Source organism: Carassius auratus, chromosome 15, assembly GCF_003368295.1.
Source record: "Carassius auratus strain Wakin chromosome 15, ASM336829v1, whole genome shotgun sequence".
Lineage (NCBI taxonomy): Eukaryota > Metazoa > Chordata > Actinopteri > Cypriniformes > Cyprinidae > Carassius > Carassius auratus.
In genome coordinates, this window is record NC_039257.1 from 2,715,603 (window position 1) to 2,737,086 (window position 21,484).

Sequence of the window (21,484 nt, forward strand, 5' to 3'; positions counted from 1 at the left end):
GTTTACACAGAATACACACAGTTCAAACAGCCTCTGTCTTCTAAAATTCCCTATTACCAGGGCGAATGCCACCCTAAAACAAAGCCTTGCTACCCCTGCTGTCACCCCAGTTGACATTTGCCACCCCAGTTGGCAGCAACGAATTAAAGGTTATGGCCGGTTTGAAAATTTACTTGCGCCAATCTTTCGTGATTCGTGATCCCGCTCCGAACTCCCGAACTTATTTAAATAATTTGCAATCCCCAAACTGACTCAAATGATTCGCGAACCCTCTTTGAACTCCCGAACTGACTCAAATAATTCGCGAACCCAAAACGAACTCCCGAACTGATTCAAATGATTCGTGATCCCGCTCTGAACTCCCGAACTGATTCAAATGATTTGCGATCCCCAAACTGACTCAAATGATTTCCGAACCCGCTTTGAACTCCCGAACTGACTCAAATGATTCGCGACCCCGCTACGATTCCCGAACTGATTCAAATGATTCGCGATCCCGCTCCGAACTCCCGAACTGACTCAAATGATTCGCGAAATCGCTCCGAACTCTCGAATTGATTCAAATGATCCGCGAAGTCGCTCCGAACTCCCGACCTGATTCAAATTATTTGCGATCCCCAAACTGACTCACATGATTCGCGATCCCGCTACGAACTCCCGAACTGATTCAAATGATTCGCCATCCCCAAACTGACTCAAATGATTCGCGATCCCGCTCCGAACTCCCGAACTGACTCAATCTGGCTAGGGCACCAACTCCCAGAGGGGGCACCATCCCAGTTGCTCCAAAAAAAAAAAATCCCATCCGCACTCGCGACCGCTCGCACCTCATGTTTGCGGCTGAATGTTCATAATTGATGGATGAATCCAATCCAGCGAAGAGAAAAGAAAACTACAAGTAAAAAAAAAAAAAAAAAAAAACTGACATAAAGTTGGCTTGACGTTGGACGTTGGACGAGTAACAAATTTAGGGACCGTCTCTAAAGTTACATGCGATATTGGTATACACTTTTCTAACGTCAGTAGCATTTGTGGAGAATGACTTATAGTCATAAAAACAACTGTAATTGTTCATGTAGGTGTCAGCTATAATGCACAATTGAATTAAATGTTTGATATTTATTAAAATAATCTGTAAACCATATGTAAAGTATGCTACTCTTTCACATGGGCTCAAATGCAAATTTTAAGCTCAATATAATTTGTGGAGAAAGACTTGCAAGTCATAAAACAATTGTAATGTTTTCATTTAGGTGTCAACTACAATGCACACCTTATACATTTTTAATATATATTAAAATAAAGTATAAATCATTTAGGTAAAAATGAGGCCGTTTACCACTTTCAGGCACATTCCTGTGAAAGTTTTTTTTTTTTTTTTTTTTTTTTTTAGGTTCCCTTACGAAAATTACCCATGGTTTTAACAATAACACCACAAATCATTGTTCTTGTAGCCATGGTAACTGCAAATTAACCATGATTTTGTTACTTCAAATAATAATTTACAAAATATTAATATACTGTAATATTCTTTGTTGTTGTTGTTGCTATAAAAACAAACCTAAGCCATCAATAGCCTTTAAAATGCATTATATAAAAAATAATGAGGCAATAATGATTGGTTAATAATAACACTGTTACAATACATAATGTAGGCAAATACAAAATAAACAATTTATGTACATGTTATTACAAATGCCATTTGATCGCTGCTGTTACACTTACAGGACGATCAAATCCTTGTTTAGGCTACTGACCAAACATTTAATTCAAATATTCACTAAATCTTTCATTTTTGGACACTTTCTTGCTATAGATGACACAGCCTTTATAATTTCTTCAACAAAAATGTGCATATCACAACCCTTACAAAAATAAACCATGGTTTTATCATAGTAAAACTCATTAGTTTCCTTTTGCAAGATTTCTGAATGCTTGAGACTATAAAATAAATTAGAGTCATAATAAAGTTATAGCCACAGGTAAATGTCGAGAGCTACAATTCTGATTTGTAAATAATACAATTTATTCATTTTGTTTTTTATTTGATTAAAGTTCTTTTTTCACGCCTATAGTAGGTGTTTTTTTTTCATCATCATATTTGAGGAAGGGGGGCACAACAATACAATCATGCTTAGGGCACACATTTGGCCAGCAGCGGCCCTGAAGGTGTTGTTATACACATCTCTGGGAATGTGTGCTCTACTACACACACACACACACAAATACACTGAAGCACGCGTGGTGTTTTCAGCTCTTCACTATATTGATGCATGATGCTACATATGTGCACGCCAGCGTGCTATGAGAGGATTTCACCATTTCATTTGATAAAACTATCGTCATCCATTCGTATCGTATACACAGACTGACAGAAATGGCAATGTCTTTACGACAATCTGTCAAAATAAAATTCAACTAATTATTCAACTAATTATAACCTAAATATTTGAGGTTTGTTAAAAAAAAGTTTTCATCTGATAATTGTTGGATATCCTTTTGTAATAGTTTGATTTAGGAGTAGGAACAGCAGTTTAAGATGTTTTGTCTAGGTTAAAGACGTGCAAAGATTTTACTGATCATCACCATGTTAATAAACGGATGACCTACAGTACCAAGTACAGTTACCCATTCACACACCATAGTAGACCCAATAATTCTGCTTTATATGTGACCCTGGACCACAAAACCTGTCTTAAGTCACTAGAGTATATTTTTAGCAATAGCCAAAAAAAAAAAAAGAAAAGGGTCAAAATTATAGATTTTTTTTCATGCCAAAAATCATTAGGATATTAAGTAAAGATCATGTTCCATGAAGATATTTTGTAAATTGTAAATTTGTAAATATATCAAAACTTAATTTTTGATTAGTAATATGCATTGCTAAGAATTCATTTTGATCTTCAAAGGGGATTTTCTTAGTATTTAGATTATTTTGCACCCTCAGATTCCAGATTTTCAAATAGTTGTACCTTGGCCAAATATTGTCCAATCTTAATAAACCATACATCAACTTAAAGCTTACTTATTTAGATGATGTATAAATCTACATTTTGAGAAAAAAAAATTGACACTTAAGACTGGTTTTGTGGTCCAGGGTCACATATGTAAGTATTTATTTATTTTATTTTTATTTTTTTATGCAATTCATATGCAATTCCACAGTCAGACAAATGAAACTGGCAAGTATGATATGATTTATGGTCCAATTTCAGCAAGCCACCAAGGGAAAGAGTTAACAATGCTTTGAAATTAGCTTTGGAAGACAGTGTCAATAAAAGAGCATGTTTTGTGCACAATGTTATTGTTTGCTGCCAAAGTACAGCTTCAGATTTTCCATTTTGAATTTGACATAATTTTTTTCTCCTCCTATTTGCAGATGCCAAAAGAAACAAAGTAAAGGTCTAAAAATCACAATGACAGAAAATCAACTTAAAATGTTTCCAGCAAATTAATAAACAAAATCTTCCAGGGAAAATAAAGGAATGTAAATAATTAATTAAAAGAAATATAATTATAAAAAAAAAAAAAAAAAAAAAAAAACTTTCTCTGATGGAAGAATGCAGCAGCCAGTTATAGAAAGTTGTTAATAAAACAAAGACTATTGGAGTAAGTTTTATAAGAATATGCTTCCTACTTGTTACAAAATTTAATGTGTAATTAAATAAATTTCTTTGTAAATATTTGGAAAAAAAATAATAGCAATTTCTGAGTTATAGTTGTTTTTGAAAAGTATTTAATCCAGTGTATTATGCATAAAATAAGTCAACTCAAGTTTGCTTTACTGTCAATTCTTCCACATGTACAGCATACATACAGAGAATTGAAATTGCGTTACTCTCAGACCCTTGGTGAATACAGATAACACTAACAGTAGAGCATAAAGATGGAAACAGAGTATCTATCAAATAATACAGTTTAGTTGTTTCAGGCAAAGTTGGTAATTAAAAAAAAATATATATTATATCAGTATGTAACCCTTGACTAATTTGTGTGTGAAAGGGCAGTGATCACGTGATAGGCGCTTGATGGAGGCGGGCTCTGAACTGAAATCAACCAATAGACGCATTTGTTTAGCGCCCTCTGATTGGTCCATCGACATAGTGAACTGAAAGCGCGTTTACGTAGTAGAGTGTGTGAGAGCGTACACGCACGAAGAAGGTGAAAGTCCGCGCGGGGCAAACCTGCACGTTTTTAACTCCTTGATGTGACCTTCTGCTTGGAATTTGACCCGGATCAGTGATATGCAGTCGCCTCTTCACCACACATTCACTTTCAGATCAACTATTGAAGAAGTGACGAGCGTAGATCGACCAGCGTGGCTTTGTTGGAGCTGCTTTGAGGTCTTATAAAATCACGAGTAAAGAGCGCGACTCGAATCCTTCGCCTCCGCATGAGCACCAAACGGACGATTACAGCGCTGTCCAGTCCGGTGTTTACCGGAGAGCATGAGCCGAGATGAGCCAGAGAGACACGCTCGTGCATCTGTTTGCTGGAGGGTGAGAGCTTCGCTCATAAATAATTACTTTAACGTACATAAACAAACATATAGTCTAGTACTACTAACGTTGCTAACAAAAATACTAAAAATAGTATTATTATACTTAATTGTTATTTTTAAAGGATATAAAATATTTTTTGAATAACTTTTGTGTTTTTTTTTTTTTTTGTCTTTATAGATAACTTACTTTTTTTAAAGGTTACATTGACTGGAGTTTTCCCAATACTTTAACTTCCCCTTTAAGTACTGTGTTAAAATTAGGGAAAGTTTGCTCTTTTCTTATGAACATATTTTCAGATCCTTTGTTATGCATGTGTATTATTTATTTATTTATAAAAAAAAATTACCTCATGCTACTGTTATTACCATCACATCAACTATATAAGATAACAATTTATTTATTTTTGTTTGATCTGCCAAGACGAAAGTCTAAGAGTTTTAAGATTATTTCAGGTTTTAGATATTTCTAGTGTAGCTTTAGTAGGTCTCATGACAGAATTGAGGATTTTAATTCAAAAACAATATATTTTTATTTATGTAAGATAGGGTTGTACCGATTAACTGTGAGTTTATATGAATATATTTCTGGTGTAACACAGGAACTGACAGCTGTTATAAAGTCATTCAGATCTAATAATGACTCTGATGTGACTATCAACACAATCTTCACTTAGTGAGAAACTGATATCTAGAAATTCAGCTCTTTAACAGACAGAAAATCAACAAGTAAAAACAAACGTAAATAAACGACACATTGTGGTTTGCAGTATGACTGTGCAGAATTTAGCACCATCACCCCAAGAGACTGTGAATCAAGCCACACTGATGTTTATATTACACTCTATATAGACAGATATATTTGCATTCTTTTTCTATAAAATATTTCTAGACATGAAATGGAAGGGTTAAAGCTTTATTATTTACTTGAATCAAAACGGTAATACTTTAACTGCAAGAACGTGTTGTTATAAATGACAGTCATAGTTTTCTGGAACTGATCTGTTCTGGTAGTGTGCTTTCCTGAAATTGCATGAGGGAATAATCATGCCTGGTATTGATATTCTGTGCCCACTGTGATTATAACATGTGCTTTAAATATCTGTCCTCGAATAAACCAGCACAGTGTTTAAAATAGAGCTATTGACTGGCACTCTCATGAACTCATATGTGACTTTTTATCCCATCTGCTCTGTGTTTAGTAACTGCACAGTATCACATACCATTTCTCTTACAGTTTTGTCACATATGAAAATAATAATCATGGTATTGCTATGATACTGTTTTTTACATGCAGCGATTGAAACCTTTGTTCAGTTTAGTATCTTTGTTTAATAAGCTGTTCCTCTGATTTGTATTACATGTATCACACCTCAGATTTCAGATGCCGTTTTTCCATTAGGGAAACACTGATATCAGGTTGTTTTCGGCACTTGAGGGTGGTTTGGGTTACTGTGTTTGTTGACCCACATCTTGTGGCACGAGTGCAAGTGCTGGAGCCGATTAATGGAAAGTTGTGATGTTTGACTGAAGTCTCTCGGCTTTCAGATAAGAAGTCATGAGATGACTGACCCTCATTGTGAGGTCAACTTTAGACCGCTATTGACAGAATTTGATTATACTTTAAATCGATTCTTATGTGCATAAAAGGTTAAATTGTTCTGTCCCTGAATTATTTATTTTTTCTCTCTCTCAGATGTGGAGGCACGGTGGGTGCGATCCTGACCTGTCCGTTAGAGGTGGTGAAGACGAGGCTTCAGTCTTCCTCAATAACGCTTTGCATCTCCGGAGTGCATCTGAGCACAGTTAATGGAGCCAGCGTGGCACGTGTGGCTCCTCCGGGGCCCCTACATTGCCTCAGGTATGTTTAAACAAGTTAGACCTCTTTGCATTTTATAAATATAAAATATACTAGCTCAACAAATTATATATATTGCACTATGAAGCACAAGGTTGGGAGTTCGGTTCCCCGGGAACACATAAGTAAAAATTCAATGCACTGTAAGTCGCTTTATATATAATGTTACATTAAATTGTAAAAAGGCACATGTTTATAATTATGTACAGGAGTGTTGGCTCAGTGTTTTCTAAACATTTGCTCTGTGGTTTGTGGGCCTTAAATCAAGTGTCCATCATCCCCTTTCTGTCGACTCGTTCCAAAAGTGTGGTCATATTTCTTCACTAACGCCATCAAATGTGACTAAATAAAGTCAGGAGACAAGGCAAAATAAGGAATGTTGTTTTGCTTTCTAAGAGTTTGAGTTCTGGTTGGTTCTCTATATATAATATATAATTATATACATTACCGAAACAGAACTTGAGTGTTTATAAGTCTATAATACCCTCTTTCTTTCTGTTTTCTTTATAAAGAGACTGTTTACAGTGGTTTCCACTCCCCCTGACCCAACCAATCGCTGCCTTTACACTAAACACTGTGTCTTGGTGCTTGGCTCTCGGGTGATGAGTGTGTGTGTGTGTGTCTGAATCACTGGTTCTCTAAACAGGCCCCTTGTCCTCTTAGTTTAACCCTGGTTATACTTCACTGTAACATACCAAAATAGTAAACACAGACATTTAGATTGACTTTGGTTTTGTTTATCAATGTAATACGGTAATTAAAGGATTCTGACATCATATACTGTACACTCCTTTATGGTTCAAACCTATCCATTGGCGTAAGTCTGTTTTGGCTTTTTGACGTATTGAAGTGTTGTAGACTTTGATTGAATGCATGTCTTTTGAGGTCAGCAACAAAAGGTATAGGAAGTGTTTCGCCTGCTTTTTAAAAGTTGATAGGTCTGTTTTTTTTCGTTATACAGACTATGTCCAATTACGCCCAATTACATGGGTGGCTGTGTTTTATTATTTCCATTTGGCATTGTTCCCTCGCCTGATGTCCGTGACCTTATGTGGCCCTGTTTTCTGTCACAACCCTCCAGTTCAAAACCACTGGGGTTCAAGATTTCATGGAGTATTAAGATTGTATTTAATGAAGTCCGTGATAGAATAAAAATAACTTTGCATGATCTGCTTAAGTCACCATTTATTTGATTACATTTTTATTGAGATTTTCTTTTATACTGTATGTGTGTGATGATGACAACCTCTCACACATTTATTACGCATGTCTTGGGTATTTCTTTGATTGAACATGTTGTTCAGAGGTGTATCTTATTGAAAATCTGAAATCTGAGGGTGCAAAAAATAAATAAATCTAAATATTGAGAAAATCACCTTTAAAGTTGTCAAAATTAAGTTCTTAGCAATGCATATTATTAATCAAACGTCATGTTTTAATACATTTATGGTAGGAAATTTAGAAAACTTTTCTTAATATCCTAATGATTTTTGGCATAAAAGAAAATCTGTAATTTTGACCCATATAATGTATTTTTGGCTATTGCTACAAATATACCCCAGCGACTTAAGACTGGTTTTGTGCTCCAGGGTCACATTTATAATGTTCACAAAGCTATTCAGAATAAAAATGTTTCTCTCTCTTTCTCTCTCAGATTAATTCTTGAGAAGGAAGGGCCTCGTTCTTTATTTCGGGGCCTGGGGCCAAATCTAATTGGAGTGGCTCCTTCACGGTGAGTGTTTGTCCATTCATACAGTTAAACTGGCAGATCAATACATCTCCATCTCAGAGAGCATTTACAGTAGGAACATGTAGTCCTGAACTCGGTGTACTGAAGTGATAGTGAATCTGATGCAGTGCGGCTGATGCAATCCCTGCTCAACCGGTAAATCTGCAATAACCACGAGGACACAAGTCTGTGTTCAGGGTCAGACATCAGCCATGCAGGCTGCAAATTTGAGTTTATAATTAAAGAGATAATTTCACCCATGAAAATTCTATCATTATCTGATCACCTATATTTTGTTCAGTTCCTGAATGACTTACTTTCATCTTTAGAATACAAAATATATTTTTTAGTTTTTTTCTTTTCTGTTGTTTTGGGTGGGCTGCTCCTTTATGACAAATAACCATTTTTAGTTCTAAATAATACGATGCAATTTTCAATAAACATTTAGCATTGAATTTAAAATCCTCATAAAGGAGATATGTAGATGACAGCACAGATGTGTTTTTCAGGCCATTAGAAGTATCTTGAGTTCACTTAACACATTTTGAATAAACCAGGTGTTAAACCCTGTACATTTATGCCACTCCAGCATTTTTAAAGGTTTTCTGGAACAGTGAAACTCATAATCTGACATCCAAATGGGCCGTTTCAGCCTCCAGCTGAGGAGTAACAAACTCAGAGAGAACAGCACGGCTTAAAGAGCAATTAAAGAAATGAATGAGCATGATTAATGGTGGCTTTAACATTTAGTGTCTGTATAAACAGATGTTTTGCGTGCATGCATTCAGGATAAAACGCTTGTCCAGTGATGCACACATGATGAATCGGCGCTGGACCCGTTACTTAAAGGGCAGCTTACGTAAACGTATGTTATACAGACAGGATGGTGTGATCAAACCTGAGATTAGTTGCGGAGTGTGTGGAGAGTGTTTTCCTGCTGGAGTGCTCACCATCCATTAGTTAAGAGCATTAGGATACTACATGCACAAACATTTGTGGTTACATGCGAGGGTTTGATGAACATGTTGTCCTTGTGAGCTGCTTACGTAGGCATCATAATTATCCAGTGTGTGGTTTAGAAGGTGGGGAGCAAAATATGTTGTATTTGGCAGCATTGCATTTATCCTTTGGAAAAATCAAATTTCGATATGATGCATCTTTTTGGAAAATGGTAGATTTTCTCTTTCTTGCTGGTCTGAGCTGGAAATTTGCTGGTCGTTGACTGATCGACCAACCAACATGTTCCAAAACCCACCTTAATCTAGTATGAGGTTGCTTTGTTTCAGGAAATGCCTTGGACCAGCTAATGGCCAAGATTTACTAGTTGTGTGTAGAACATGTTAGCTGGTCACCAACCAGCTTGTTATAAACCCCACTAGAAGCTAGTATGAGGTTAGTTTATTACAGCTAATGACCAATTTGGACCGCCTAATGACCAGATTTCCTCCTGAAAAAAACTAAACAAAACAACATTTTAAATGAGCATTATAGGTGATTCACTTGTCCTAATTGGTTTGCTCAGTAAGCCGGTAAGTCTGGCCAAGATGATGTCAATCAGATAGATTAATCAGCTGAATGGTATATGGTTTGCTCATCTTTGCTGATGTGATGTTCAGCTGGTTTATCTGGTTTGGATCCCACACTGACCAAAATCAGCCTGGGCTGTGTCTCCCAAAAGCATTGCAAGCTTAAGTACATCATAGACCCATTGAAATCAATGGAGCTATGATCAACAAGAGCTCACGATGCTTTTTGGAAACGCAGCCCTGTCTTGAGTAGGGTGTGATAGCATCGTGTGCTGTTTCTTGTGTGTTTTCAGGGCCATCTACTTTGCCGCCTATTCCAGCTCAAAGGAGAGACTGAACTGTGTGTTTGAACCAGACTCCACGCAGTTGCACATGACGTCTGCTGGAATTGCAGGTAACTCCCTTTATATTTGACCATGCAATCTAACTACATCCTGTTTCCTAGGTTTTGATGGGCTTATAAAATATGAGCCGTTTATTGCTTAATTGCATGTTGATGTGTCTAGTGAATTGGAATTGCAGTTGTTTGAGTAACTGTTGAGTAACAGGCCAGTAAATGTCACAGCGCTCAAGCACTTAATAAAGATCCAGCACACGGCCAGAAGAGAGACTCTTGCAGTCTTTTTTATCTTATTTTTTGTTGTTGAATCTTTCAGCATTTTATAACAATAGCCAGGGGGTGACGACAAGAAAAAAGAAATAAATTACAATGTCACTTGCATTTTCTGCTACCTAAAACATTGTGTGTGTTGCCAATGAAGACCGAACGCTGTGGTGGTTAAACAAGTAAAACTCAGTTAGTACTTTACTTACAGGGTCCTCCGAGTCATCTGCAGGAGAAAAAATTAATGCATTAAGCCATATTAAGTGTTTGTGGTTTTCTACTGGAGGAAAACTCTTAATGAGAGACTTTGCACAATACAATCATATTCTGCTATTCTGTGGCCACGGATTTGCGGGTCTTTGTCTTTTTCTACTGCAGATGATTTGCAGGACCCTATATGTTATACTACAAAATTATTTTGAATCATTTAACCACCACAGCATCTGGTCCCCATTGACAACACATACGATTTTTGCAGATTGCAAGTGAGTTTTTTTGTCAAGATGATTGACAAAGTCATTCAGAAGAAAACGGAGTGAGATCGTGCAATATTGGTTGAAAACTAGGGCTGCAACTCTGAGCTAAAGATTTAGACAAAAACAAATGGTTTGTCCACTTTTAAAGCTGCAGGACACTTGAATCAAGTTTTGAATTGAGATAAAGAAAAACAAGCACACATTGTGGGTGTTAATTAGGATTTCAAAAACAATATAGACAGTTTTAAATCTAAATGTGATGTCCAACAACTAAGTTATTTTAGTCTAAATTATTGCTATGCTTTCTGTTGTTAAATGGTGACACTATCAGGATGCCCCTTTTTGTAAAAATCATTTAAAAAAAATAAAATAGAATGAGAGTATAGCTAAATATGCAAAATATATGTTTGTGTGTGTGAAGGTTAGTGTTCATTTATTTGCATCTTAATCTTTCCTCTTCTACTCCAATCAGGGTTCACGGCCATAACAGCAACCAACCCAATTTGGTTGATTAAGACGCGTCTACAGTTGGACGCCAGGTAAAGCGCCAACAGATGTGTGACATTATGGAAGTAGATTGTCTGATTAATATCCTTAGTGACTGATACCTTAATTCCAGAACATGATCTAGTGCTCATTATTCCTAATTCCAGATTGAGTTTTGTATTTGACTCACTAAAGGGTGTTTTGTTGTTCACAGGAAACGCGGAGAGCGTCGCATGAATGCTTTCGAGTGTGTGCGGCGTGTGTATCAGACGGATGGCATACGCGGGTTTTACCGCGGCATGTCTGCATCTTATGCAGGCATCTCAGAGACTGTGATTCACTTTGTGATCTATGAAAGCATAAAGCGGCGTCTTTTAGAGGCCAAAGCAGCAACGCACATGGATGGAGCTGAGGACACAGCCAAGGACGCGTCAGACTTCTTGGGCATGATGCTGGCCGCCGCCACTTCCAAGACCTGTGCCACCTCCATAGCCTATCCACACGGTGAGCACCATCTCATCATAAAATCAGCTGAAACTGTGTTCACAACCTGTTTAACTTCCATACTGTGACACCGCTCAAAAGGTTTTAATACTTTTATTAAGCAATGCTTCATTACATTATTTAAAAGTGACAGAAGACATGGCATTAAATGTTGCATGCATTGTAAAAAATTTATTACTCCGTATCTAAAAAAAAACAAACACATTTTTCAATACAACTTTTAAAATATACATATGTAATATATAATCCATGATACATTTACTTGAGAACGAAATAAAGAAAGAAGAAAGATGTTCTGGTGAAAAGTTTTGTTCCTCATGTTAATTTCTTGATTAATGAATCTGTAGACATTTACACTGGAAAACAAGACAAAATACTAAGGAAGAACACATTTTTTTTTGAAGTACAGTCAGAAAGTAAAGTACTTTTAGTGATCGGAAACTGTTCTTTAAATTGCAATAACATTCTATTTTCAGTAACATTTGTAATCAAATAAATACAGCCTTGGTGAGCATAAGAGACTTATTTTGGGAAAAAAGTACTGACCTCAAATGTTTGAATTTTATATTAAAGGACAAAGGATACAAACACTATCATTTGGGTTTCAAGTTGACTCATAATGGTTTGTAACCAGTTCTGAGCATCTGTTGTTCTCTGTTTGGTTCTGCAGAGGTAATCCGCACACGGCTAAGGGAAGAAGGTACCAAATACCGCTCGTTCTTCCAGAGTCTCAACCTGGTGTTTAGAGAGGAAAGCTATCGAGCTCTGTACCGAGGACTTACGACACATCTGGTCCGCCAGATCCCCAACACAGCCGTCATGATGTGCACCTACGAGTTCGTCGTCTACCTGCTCGAAGGCTAAACTTTGACTGGAGCTGCCTCAGTATTCATGACTGAAGAGTTTTATTCACTATTTGGTAGTGTGGTTTGAGGGGATGGTGTTTGGAGAAACAGTGGAAGTGACTTAAAAGGTGGTGTCTAGAAAACAATTTGTTCTTGGTTTTTCTTAACTTTGTCTTTTAATGTTCTTTAAAAAGATGCTACTTCTTAAAAGCCTGGACAGTCAGTTCAACTTTAGCCTCCTCGGAGTTGTTTTTTCCTCTCAAACAGCACCTCAGGTCAGATAGATCTTGTATGTGGATTCAGTAGGTTATTTCCAGCAGAGAAGCTTCTTATGTTGGGTTGTCATTGAGGGTTTTGTCCGGCCCATTGCTGTGCTGTGATTTTCTCTAACTTTGCACTGGAAAGGAATTGGAGAGGATGCAAACTGATGATTTCTTCCTGTCTAGGAACAGCCAATCAGGGTGCACTTACACCATGCAATACAAAAGCATAAAAATCTTAACATGGATGCATGTACCTGAGACTGTGTGCACATGGTGCAAAAAAAAAAAAAAATCTCTAAGGTCTAAAGTGCATTTAGTTTTTTGGACACTGTGCAGTGATTGTGTGCTCAGAGAGTCATATTTGTGCATTTACTCCCCATATTTGACCTTAGTACATTAAAGTAACCATCATTGGAGCCAAAATAAGTTGTTAGCACAGCAAACTTTAATAAATATGTATTCTGCAGCAAATTTACTAATGAAAGAAGTAATCATTCAAAATTGAAAAGTATTATGAAAGAAAGTAATTGCACTGTAACTCAGTAAGTTTATTTTTTTTGGTGGACATGTTGCACCCCCATCACAAAAACACACAATGAGCACACAAAAAAAAAAGAGTTAGTGGCCAATTAAAAGAGTCTCGTGCTGCAAAAGAAAACCGCCTTTTTGTCTTTTTGCAGTAAAAATACCAAAACATCCTGTGAATAAGATCACTTTGCTTGAGAAGCAAAATTGCATTAGATATTAAGACAGACGTTATATATTGAATTAAAACTAGTAGCAGTATTATTAAATTATTAGGATTATTACAATATAATAATATTTAATCATAATAACAATCTCAAAAAGCATAAATCTGTTTTATTAGATTTCTACTTGACTCATTGGCAAGTTTCTTCTTTTGTTGTCAAGAATAAAATGCCGTGTATATTGACTGAGAATGTCTTTTATATTTATTATATTTATATTTTTGAAAAGTGAAATGATCTTATTTTATAGGAATGTTTGTTATTTTCATGAAAACAAGACTAAAATACTGGGATGTGTTGCTGTGTAGACCAAAAAAGTTATTTAAATATAAAATATTGTCAAGCTGTCAAAATCCATGCCTTCACCTTTTGATGCAGTTTTGTATCTTGTTCTCTCACACTTATGCCTTTATGATGTCACAAGTCCAGTGTTTGGTTGTTTTGTTTACAGTCAGTTTGGTGTGACCTGCTCGGTTGTCAGTGTTCCTTAAGACATTAATATTCAGCTGTTGATCATATGGAAATAAATAAATGCATATACTGTAAGAAAACAAAGATGGGCATGCTTATTTTGGTTTGGATTGAGATTCTGGGTTTTTCCTCTTAATGATGACTCGCTAAAGAAAAGTTAGCAATTTCTGTCTTTTTTTAAGAGTCCTTCAGACTGCTTTTCTTTGCTTTTAATTTAGCTTTCTCACATACTCCGAGACATTTTGTTTGACAGCTGGAAAAGCATTACTTTTTAAACAAGAAATTATTCCCGGCAGGTTTGATGCCAGTGTGATTGTCCAGCCAGCATGAAATTATAATTGATTGAATCATTTTACACACAGATGGCTGGAAGTGTGTTAAAGCTGTTAAAACAATGAAACATGTTTTATCTGTTATTAGACACATTATTCAAGTAGTCTGATTATAAGTGTTGAAATATACATATGATTCTGAGCAAAGTACAGAGGGAGGAGCAACGAATGAACATGAACACATCTGAACACTGAAAACCAGGAATTGTGTGGACTCCAGAGAAACGAAACCTTTTCCCTGCTACACAAGCTTCTGCTTGAGGATTCTCACTGATCTAGTTTGGCTGAAGCTGTAGAGGAGCAAATATTTACTTTTCTTTTCTGTCAAAGCAGGTAAGAACTTCATAGAATCCTTAAATAATAATTTTACCCTTGTCTTTTTGCTTGTGGTAAAAAGAGCATTCAGTTATTATTCTATGCTTGATCATTATATGTTAGTCTGTATGATGTATGTTTATTCTTTTGGTTAAAAGTGAAGCATTTCTTATTATTGTTAAATACACAAAACTGTAAGCAACTTGTAGATTAGACGTGCTTTTTCATTAATGATTTACATGTGGACTTAATCTCTTTACTGATTTACTTCTAGCAGAGCAGTTTCTATTAAAGGTATAAAGTATCTGCAAAGAAATGGCTGAATCTGCAGCGAGTCGGTATGAGGATCAGTTCATCTGTTCAGTGTGTTTGGATCGGCTGAAGGAGCCGGTGACGATTCCCTGTGGACACAGTTACTGTATGAGCTGTATTACTGACTGCTGGGAGCAGAAGGAGCAGGAGCCGCAGTACAGCTGTCCCCAATGCAGAGAGAGCTTCAGTCAGAGACCTCTCCTGAAGAAGAACACTCTGATAGCGGAGATGATGGAGACGCTGCAGAAGACGTCTCTACAAACGGCTGCTGTTTACTGTGATGTTTGCACTACAGAGAAGAGCAGAGCTGTAAAGACCTGTCTGCAGTGCTTGGCCTCCTTCTGTCAAACTCACCTGCAGCTTCACTATCAATCTCCTGCGTTTATGAAGCACAAACTAGTCCAAGCCTCCAGAAACATTCAGGAGAACATCTGCCACAATCATGGGAAACTTCTAGAGATTTACTGTCAGGATGATGATCAATGCATCTGTTGCTTGTGTACTGATAATCATGAAGGACACAATGTTGTGTCTGTGGATTCAAAATGGACAAGTAAAAAGGTTGGCATATATATTTATCTACCAGTGATAAAAATATATATAGTAAATATTGTAATAATAATAATAACATTTTGATGTCAACAACAAGAAAGAATTAAAGGAGATAAGCATGACGTGTGAAAAGCTGATCCAGGAGCGTGAGAGAGGTCAGCAAGATCTCAGTGAAGCTGTGAATCTTCTAAAAGTATGTGTATTTAAGCATTCTTTAGTTTTACTGAAGACTAAATTTAGTTGAATAGAATGAGTTGCTCACAAAAAACTTTGCCATTTGGTATTTTGGCTGTTGTACTAAATTGAGTCACAGCAATGATCTGCATGATCACAGTTTTGTGTGTCCAACAGAGTTCAGCAGAAGAGGCCGTGGAGGACATTGAGAAGGTCTTCACTGAGCTCATCTGCTCTCTGGAGAAGAAACGCTCTGAGATTAAAGAGCAGATCAGAGATCAGGAGAAGACTGAGACAGATCGAGCAGAGAAACTTCACAAACATCTTGATCAAGAGCTGACTGAACTCAGAAAAACACAAGCAGAGATTGAGAAACTTCTGAACACTGATGATCAGATCCATTGTCTGAAGGTAATGATGAAGAAAGGTTGAGAATCTATGAAATAAAACACCAGTGTCCCATGCTTGTTATGTTTTGAAAAATATAATTATTTAAAAAGAGTTATTAAGTCTGAATTAATTGTCTCATTTCAGAGCTGTCAGTCTGTGTGTGTTTTACCCACACTGGAAGATGTTCCCAGCTTCACTCAACACACTCATCTGTCTTTTAAAGACATTTCAATCTCAGCATTCAGAGAAGTTTTGGAGGACGTCTGTCAACAACAAACAGCCAGAATATCTCGTGAAGGTTTGAATGTTTTAATATGTTGTTTTGTCAGTCATGAATCAAATCCAGAAGTTTCTTTCTAATTTTGTGGTACTGATTCCAAGAACTGTGGATGTTTTGATTGAGCATGTCACAGTTTCTCAAAAAAATAAGATAGATTTCATAGAATCTGTTAGTTTTTAACATTCTTTTGTAAAGTGAAGATAGGTGATCCCTTAATCTCCAGAAAAAAACACCACAAAGACAAGATTCTCTTGACCCCCCAAGCAGTTTACAACTATTAAATGGATAGTTCACCCAAAAATGAAAATTCTGTCATTAATTATTAATTCATGTCGTTCTAAACCTGGAAGACCTTCGTTCATCTTCAGAATATAAATTAAGATATTTTTGATGAAATCCGAGCGCTCTCTGACCCTCCCACAGACAGCAAGGATCCTTACACGATCAAGGCTCAGAAACATAGCAGGAAATTGTTAAAATAATCCATGTGACAACAGTGGTCCAACCATAATGTTATAAAGCTAAGAGAACATTTTTGTGTGAAAATAAATCTAAAATAATGACTTTTTTTTAACAATTCATCTCATTTGCGTCAGCTTATAGCGACATTTTGGAGAGTAACAGATACGTGAACAACTTATGAAACATATGTATGTGGATACAATGTTTACATTCAGATCAAAGCATAAACAATGTAAACAGTGTATCAGTGTACGGTGCTGTTGACACAGAACGTGTGGTGATGCGGAGGAGACAAATTGTTGAATAAAGTCATTATTTTTGTTTGATTTGTGCATAAAAAGTATTTTCATAGCTTTAGAAACTTACGGTTGAACATTTTCACATGGATTATTTTACTGATGTTCTTGCTATGTTTCTTATCCTTGATCGTGTAAGGATCCTTGCTCTTTATGGGAGGGTCAGAGAGCTCTTGGATTTCATCAAAAATATCTTAATTTGTGTCCAAAGATAAAAGGATGTCTTACAGGTTTGGAACGACATGAGGATGAGGATATTTATTTTTTAAGCTTGTTTTCATTTGAACATACTTTCCACTCCTTTGCATATAGTAATATTTGACTGCTTTTGTTGAGTGCATTTTAAGAATATTTTTTTTGTTTTGTGAAAAATCTGGATATGATGGATTTATATATTTTAATATGTATATATTATTTATAATTTGGTTCTCAGCATCATTACATTAGGTATTAATAGGCCTTTTTTGCAAATCATCTGATTCTTTTAAAGATGCATATCTGTGTAATGATAGGATTAAACCACTGAGTTAAACACAAGTTTGTTTCTTGCTGTCTCTTTAGTGTCGTGTGTTCATGTTGTAAAGCCTCTAGCGCCAAAGACTCCAGATGATTTTTTGCAGTGTAAGTAGAGCAAACACTCATCAGTTGATAGATATCGGTGGAAATTGTTTAATATTTGTTTTTGTCCATTTCTCCTTCTCAGATTTCTGTCAACTTCACCTGGATCTAAACACTGCACACAAAAACCTCAAACTGTCAAAAGATAACAGGAAAATATCCTATTCAAATGTAGTCCAGCAATATCCTGATCACCCAGAGCGATTTGATACATCTCCCTACATCATGTGTAGAGAGGGTTTGTGCGGTCGCTGTTACTGGGAGGTTGAGTGCAGCGGTAAAGACTGGGCTGTAGCAGTTTGTTACAAAGGATTTGTTCGTAAAGAAAACAGTGGGGCCTGTAATCTTGGCTTAGACAAAACTTCCTGGAGATTTTCCCACAACTATTTCAGTCATGACGAGAAAGAAGTCTCAATCCCTGCTCTCCTCTCCTCTAGAATAGGAGTGTATCTGGATCACAGAGCAGGAACTCTGTCCTTCTACAGCGTCTCTGACACAATGACTCTCCTACACAGAGTCCAGACCACATTCACTGAACCCCTCTACCCTGCATTTTATACTTATATTAATTCATCTGTCAGGATCATAGAGCGGAGCACAGGAGAGCTTAGGTAGACCGTTGATTACAATTTAGATTTTGAATTCTTAAAATAAGTATGTACAAATTAATGCATGTAATCAATATGTAGTTTGGCATGAACAAAATGCATGAAATTTCTTATTAAGTGTAAACAATAAAGAGGCCTAAAGAAATTAGACAGAAGAAAATATTGCAGTTTATCATTACATTTTCTAAAATCAGATTTTAAAATAGCTGTGTGTGTGTGTGTTCTCTTCAGCAAGGTTGTTATTTACTGCATCAGTTTATTATCAGGTCGCAGTGTCAGAATAAGTGAAAAAAATGTCCAGCTGCAGAATCTTGTTGACTATATATTTACATCTCACATTGTTGGGAAAATAATAATTTTTTGTGCATCACACATGTAATAGATTTTTCTGTTGCTATAGCTACTTAAAGGACCTTCTTATAATGAGACTAATTCTAAACTTTAATAGTCAACATTGTTTCAAATTTTGCATTACTTTTCAAAGGATAATGGTTAACTTTGCATTCACTTTATTTTTTTTAAAGTGTTTCATAAGTACGTTTTCTGATGGTGTTGAAAAACTGTTGACACTGTGAAACTTTATAAAAGAGCTGCATTTAAACAAAAAAACTGTCAACTGTCAGTGTGTACTGTAGTACGTTTGTGTGTTTAATTGAAAATTTTTGTATGCTTTTCCTTGGCTAAATGCATCATTAGAATTGTAATGAACTTGATCAAAACCAAATTAAATATTGCATTTGTGTTTAAAAAGATTCATTTGATTTCAAAGTTGACCCTGGACCACAAAACTTTAAGTTTTAAGTTGCAAGAGTATATTTGTAGCAATAGTCAGAAAAACATTGTATGGGTCAAAATTATTGATTTTTATTTTATGCCAAAAATCATCAGTATATTAATTAAAGATCATGGTCCGTATAAATATAATATTAAGATAATAATAAGATATACATTTCCTACCATAAATATATCAAAACTTCATCTTTGCTTAGTAATATGCATTGCTAATAACATCATTTGGACAACTTTAAATACCATTTTTTTCATTAGTTAGTATTTTTATTTATTTATTTTGCACCCTCAGATTGCAGATTGTCAAATAGTTGTATTTCGGCCAATTAATGTTCAATCCTAATAAACCATACATAAATGGAAAGCTTATTTACTCATTTTCAAAAAATCTTAAGTCAAAAAATGTACACTTAAATTGGTTTTGTGGTCCATGTCACAGTGTCTGGGTTGTTGTCCCCCGGGGTTCCACTAGATGTCCTCCTTCTCACGGTGTCTGTCCCAGATCACTTCCTGTTCCCTTATATGGTCACCTTCCTCCCTGTTGCGTAATTGATTGTTCCCCCCACCTGTCTCCTGTTTCCCCATTATCCTTCTGTGTATAAATACCCAGTCTGTCTTAGTCTGTGTTACGGAGTCCTTGTTTAAATGTTACCGTTATTCATTCCCGTCATCCTTGTCTTGCCTTGCGTTAGTGTCTTGTTTATGTCTGCTTTGATCTGCTGGTTTTGACCCTGCCTGGACTGTTTACTCTATTGGATTACCCCTTTAATAAACGACGTACCTGCAAATTGGTTCCTTCTCCTGTGTTTCCCGTAACACTAACGTGACAGAAGGACTCCGTCAACATAGGAACCAGCGGTATGTCAATTTTCCGTTCCCCAGCCAAGATGGGGGAGAGGCGGGTCAAGTATCTTCGGTTGACCGCCCTCCGTCAAGAGGGCAACGAAGTGGGTGCCCTGGCTCAAGTGTTCTGGTCCCTGGCTGAAGGCCTGGGATACAATGATGCGGCCCTTAAGGACCACTTCAATGGCGGCCTGGATGATCCAGTGCCTCAGGCAGAGATGGAGCAGTTAGAGACGCTGGAGATCTGGGAATTCGTGCGCTACCTGCAGTTTCGGTGTCGGTGGGATGCCCCAGCCACTCCTGTCTCTTCCGGCAGGGTGGTCGTCAGCCCAGCACCACTGCCCAGGATGGCCGTCAGCCCAGCGCCACAGTACAAGATGGCCGCCAACCCAGCGCCAATGCCCAAATTGGCCACCGGTCCAGCGCCAGAGTACAAGATGGCCGTCAGTCCAGCGCCACAACACAAAATGGCCGCCAGCCCAGCGCCACAGCACGAGATGGCCGCCAGCCCAGCGCCACAGCACGAGATGGCCGCCAGCCCAGCGCCACAGCACAAGATGGCCGCCAGCCCAGCGCCACAGCACGAGATGGCCGCCAGCCCAGCGCCACAGCACAAGATGGCAGACTCAAAGCCTGAGTCTCCAGATAAGGTGCACAATGCTGTCCCGGAGGTAGAGGCGGTGCACGATGCTGTCCCGGAGGCAGAGGCGGTGGCCAATGCTTTTCCGGAGGCCGAGGCAGTGCCCGTTGCTGTTCTGGAGGCCGAGGCGGTGCCCGATCCTGTTCTGGAGGCCGAGGCGGTGCCCGAGGCTGTTCCCAATGCAGTTACCGAGGCGGTGCCCGACGCTGTTCCAGAGGCCGAGCTGGTGCCCGAGGTAGAGGCAGCGCCCATTGCTGTTCCAGAGGCCGAGGCGGTGCCCGAGGCCGTTCCCGAGGCAGTTACCGAGGTGGTGCCTGAGGCTGTTCCGGAGGTCGAGGTGGTGCCCGACGCTGTTCCAGAGGCCGAGGTGGCACCTGATGCCGAGGCGGTGCCCGAGGCTGTTCCAGAGGCCGAGGCGGCGCCCGATCCAGTTCTGGAGGCCGAGACGGTGCCTGATGCCAAGGCGGCGCCCGATCCAGTTCTGGAGGCCGGGGCGGTGCCCGAGGCTGTTCCCAATGCAGTTACCGAGGCGGTGCCCGACGCTGTTCCAGAGGCCGAGGTGGTGCCCGAGGTCGAGGCAGCGCCCATTGCTGTTCCAGAGGCCGAGGTGGCACCCGAGGCCGAGGCGGTGCCCGAGGCTGTTCCGGAGGTCGAGGCGGTGCCCGACGCTATTCCAGAGGCCGAGGCGGCGCCCAATCCAGTTCTGGAGGCCGAGGCGGTGCCTGATGCCAAGGCGGTGCCCGAGGCTGTTCCAGAGCCAGGGCCAGTCACCGAGGACCCTCCAGAGCCAGGGCCAGTCACCGAGGACCTTCCAGAGCCAGGGCTAGTCACCAATTACCCTCCAGAGCCAAGTCAAGTCACTGG

The 21,484-nt window shown here is 38.2% G+C and overlaps 3 protein-coding genes across 3 annotated transcripts; all 3 read left to right on the forward strand.

The window, feature by feature from the left end:
* The first annotated feature begins 4,122 nt into the window (after positions 1 to 4,122).
* LOC113114744 (solute carrier family 25 member 36-A-like) lies at positions 4,123 to 14,093 on the forward strand. The gene is made up of 7 exons (XM_026281711.1): positions 4,123 to 4,499; positions 6,195 to 6,359; positions 8,011 to 8,088; positions 9,905 to 10,005; positions 11,164 to 11,230; positions 11,392 to 11,681; positions 12,352 to 14,093. Exons 1-7 carry the CDS (start codon positions 4,459 to 4,461, stop codon positions 12,543 to 12,545), a joined length of 936 nt encoding a protein of 311 aa, XP_026137496.1. The 5' UTR covers positions 4,123 to 4,458; the 3' UTR covers positions 12,546 to 14,093.
* A 143-nt stretch (positions 14,094 to 14,236) lies between these two features.
* Positions 14,237 to 19,084, forward strand: LOC113114737 (E3 ubiquitin/ISG15 ligase TRIM25-like). Its single transcript, XM_026281681.1, has 7 exons — positions 14,237 to 14,674; positions 14,931 to 15,529; positions 15,618 to 15,713; positions 15,872 to 16,105; positions 16,229 to 16,382; positions 17,684 to 17,743; positions 17,826 to 19,084. Exons 2-7 carry the CDS (start codon positions 14,972 to 14,974, stop codon positions 18,353 to 18,355), a joined length of 1,632 nt encoding a protein of 543 aa, XP_026137466.1. The 5' UTR covers positions 14,237 to 14,674; positions 14,931 to 14,971; the 3' UTR covers positions 18,356 to 19,084.
* A 940-nt stretch (positions 19,085 to 20,024) lies between these two features.
* Positions 20,025 to 21,236, forward strand: LOC113114567 (coiled-coil domain-containing protein 8 homolog; the record flags this gene model as incomplete). Its single annotated transcript, XM_026281455.1, has 2 exons — positions 20,025 to 20,260; positions 20,489 to 21,236. Coding segments are annotated over exons 1-2 (984 nt in total), but the record flags the coding sequence as incomplete, so codon positions are not given.
* Between the last annotated feature and the right edge of the window lie 248 nt (positions 21,237 to 21,484).

What these genes read in the sequence shown, in the direction of transcription:
- LOC113114744 (XM_026281711.1), top strand. Translation starts at nt 4,459, where the DNA reads ATGAGCCAGAGAGACACGCTCGTGCATCTGTTTGCTGGAGG. An exon ending in GTGCATCTGTTTGCTGGAGG is followed by an intron (nt 4,500 to 6,194) that starts GTGAGAGCTTCG and finishes TCTCTCTCTCAG; the next exon opens with ATGTGGAGGCACGGTGGGTG. An exon ending in GGGCCCCTACATTGCCTCAG is followed by an intron (nt 6,360 to 8,010) that starts GTATGTTTAAAC and finishes TTTCTCTCTCAG; the next exon opens with ATTAATTCTTGAGAAGGAAG.
- LOC113114737 (XM_026281681.1), top strand. Translation starts at nt 14,972, where the DNA reads ATGGCTGAATCTGCAGCGAGTCGGTATGAGGATCAGTTCATCTGTTCA. An exon ending in ATCAGATCCATTGTCTGAAG is followed by an intron (nt 16,106 to 16,228) that starts GTAATGATGAAG and finishes GTCTCATTTCAG; the next exon opens with AGCTGTCAGTCTGTGTGTGT. An exon ending in AGCCAGAATATCTCGTGAAG is followed by an intron (nt 16,383 to 17,683) that starts GTTTGAATGTTT and finishes CTGTCTCTTTAG; the next exon opens with TGTCGTGTGTTCATGTTGTA.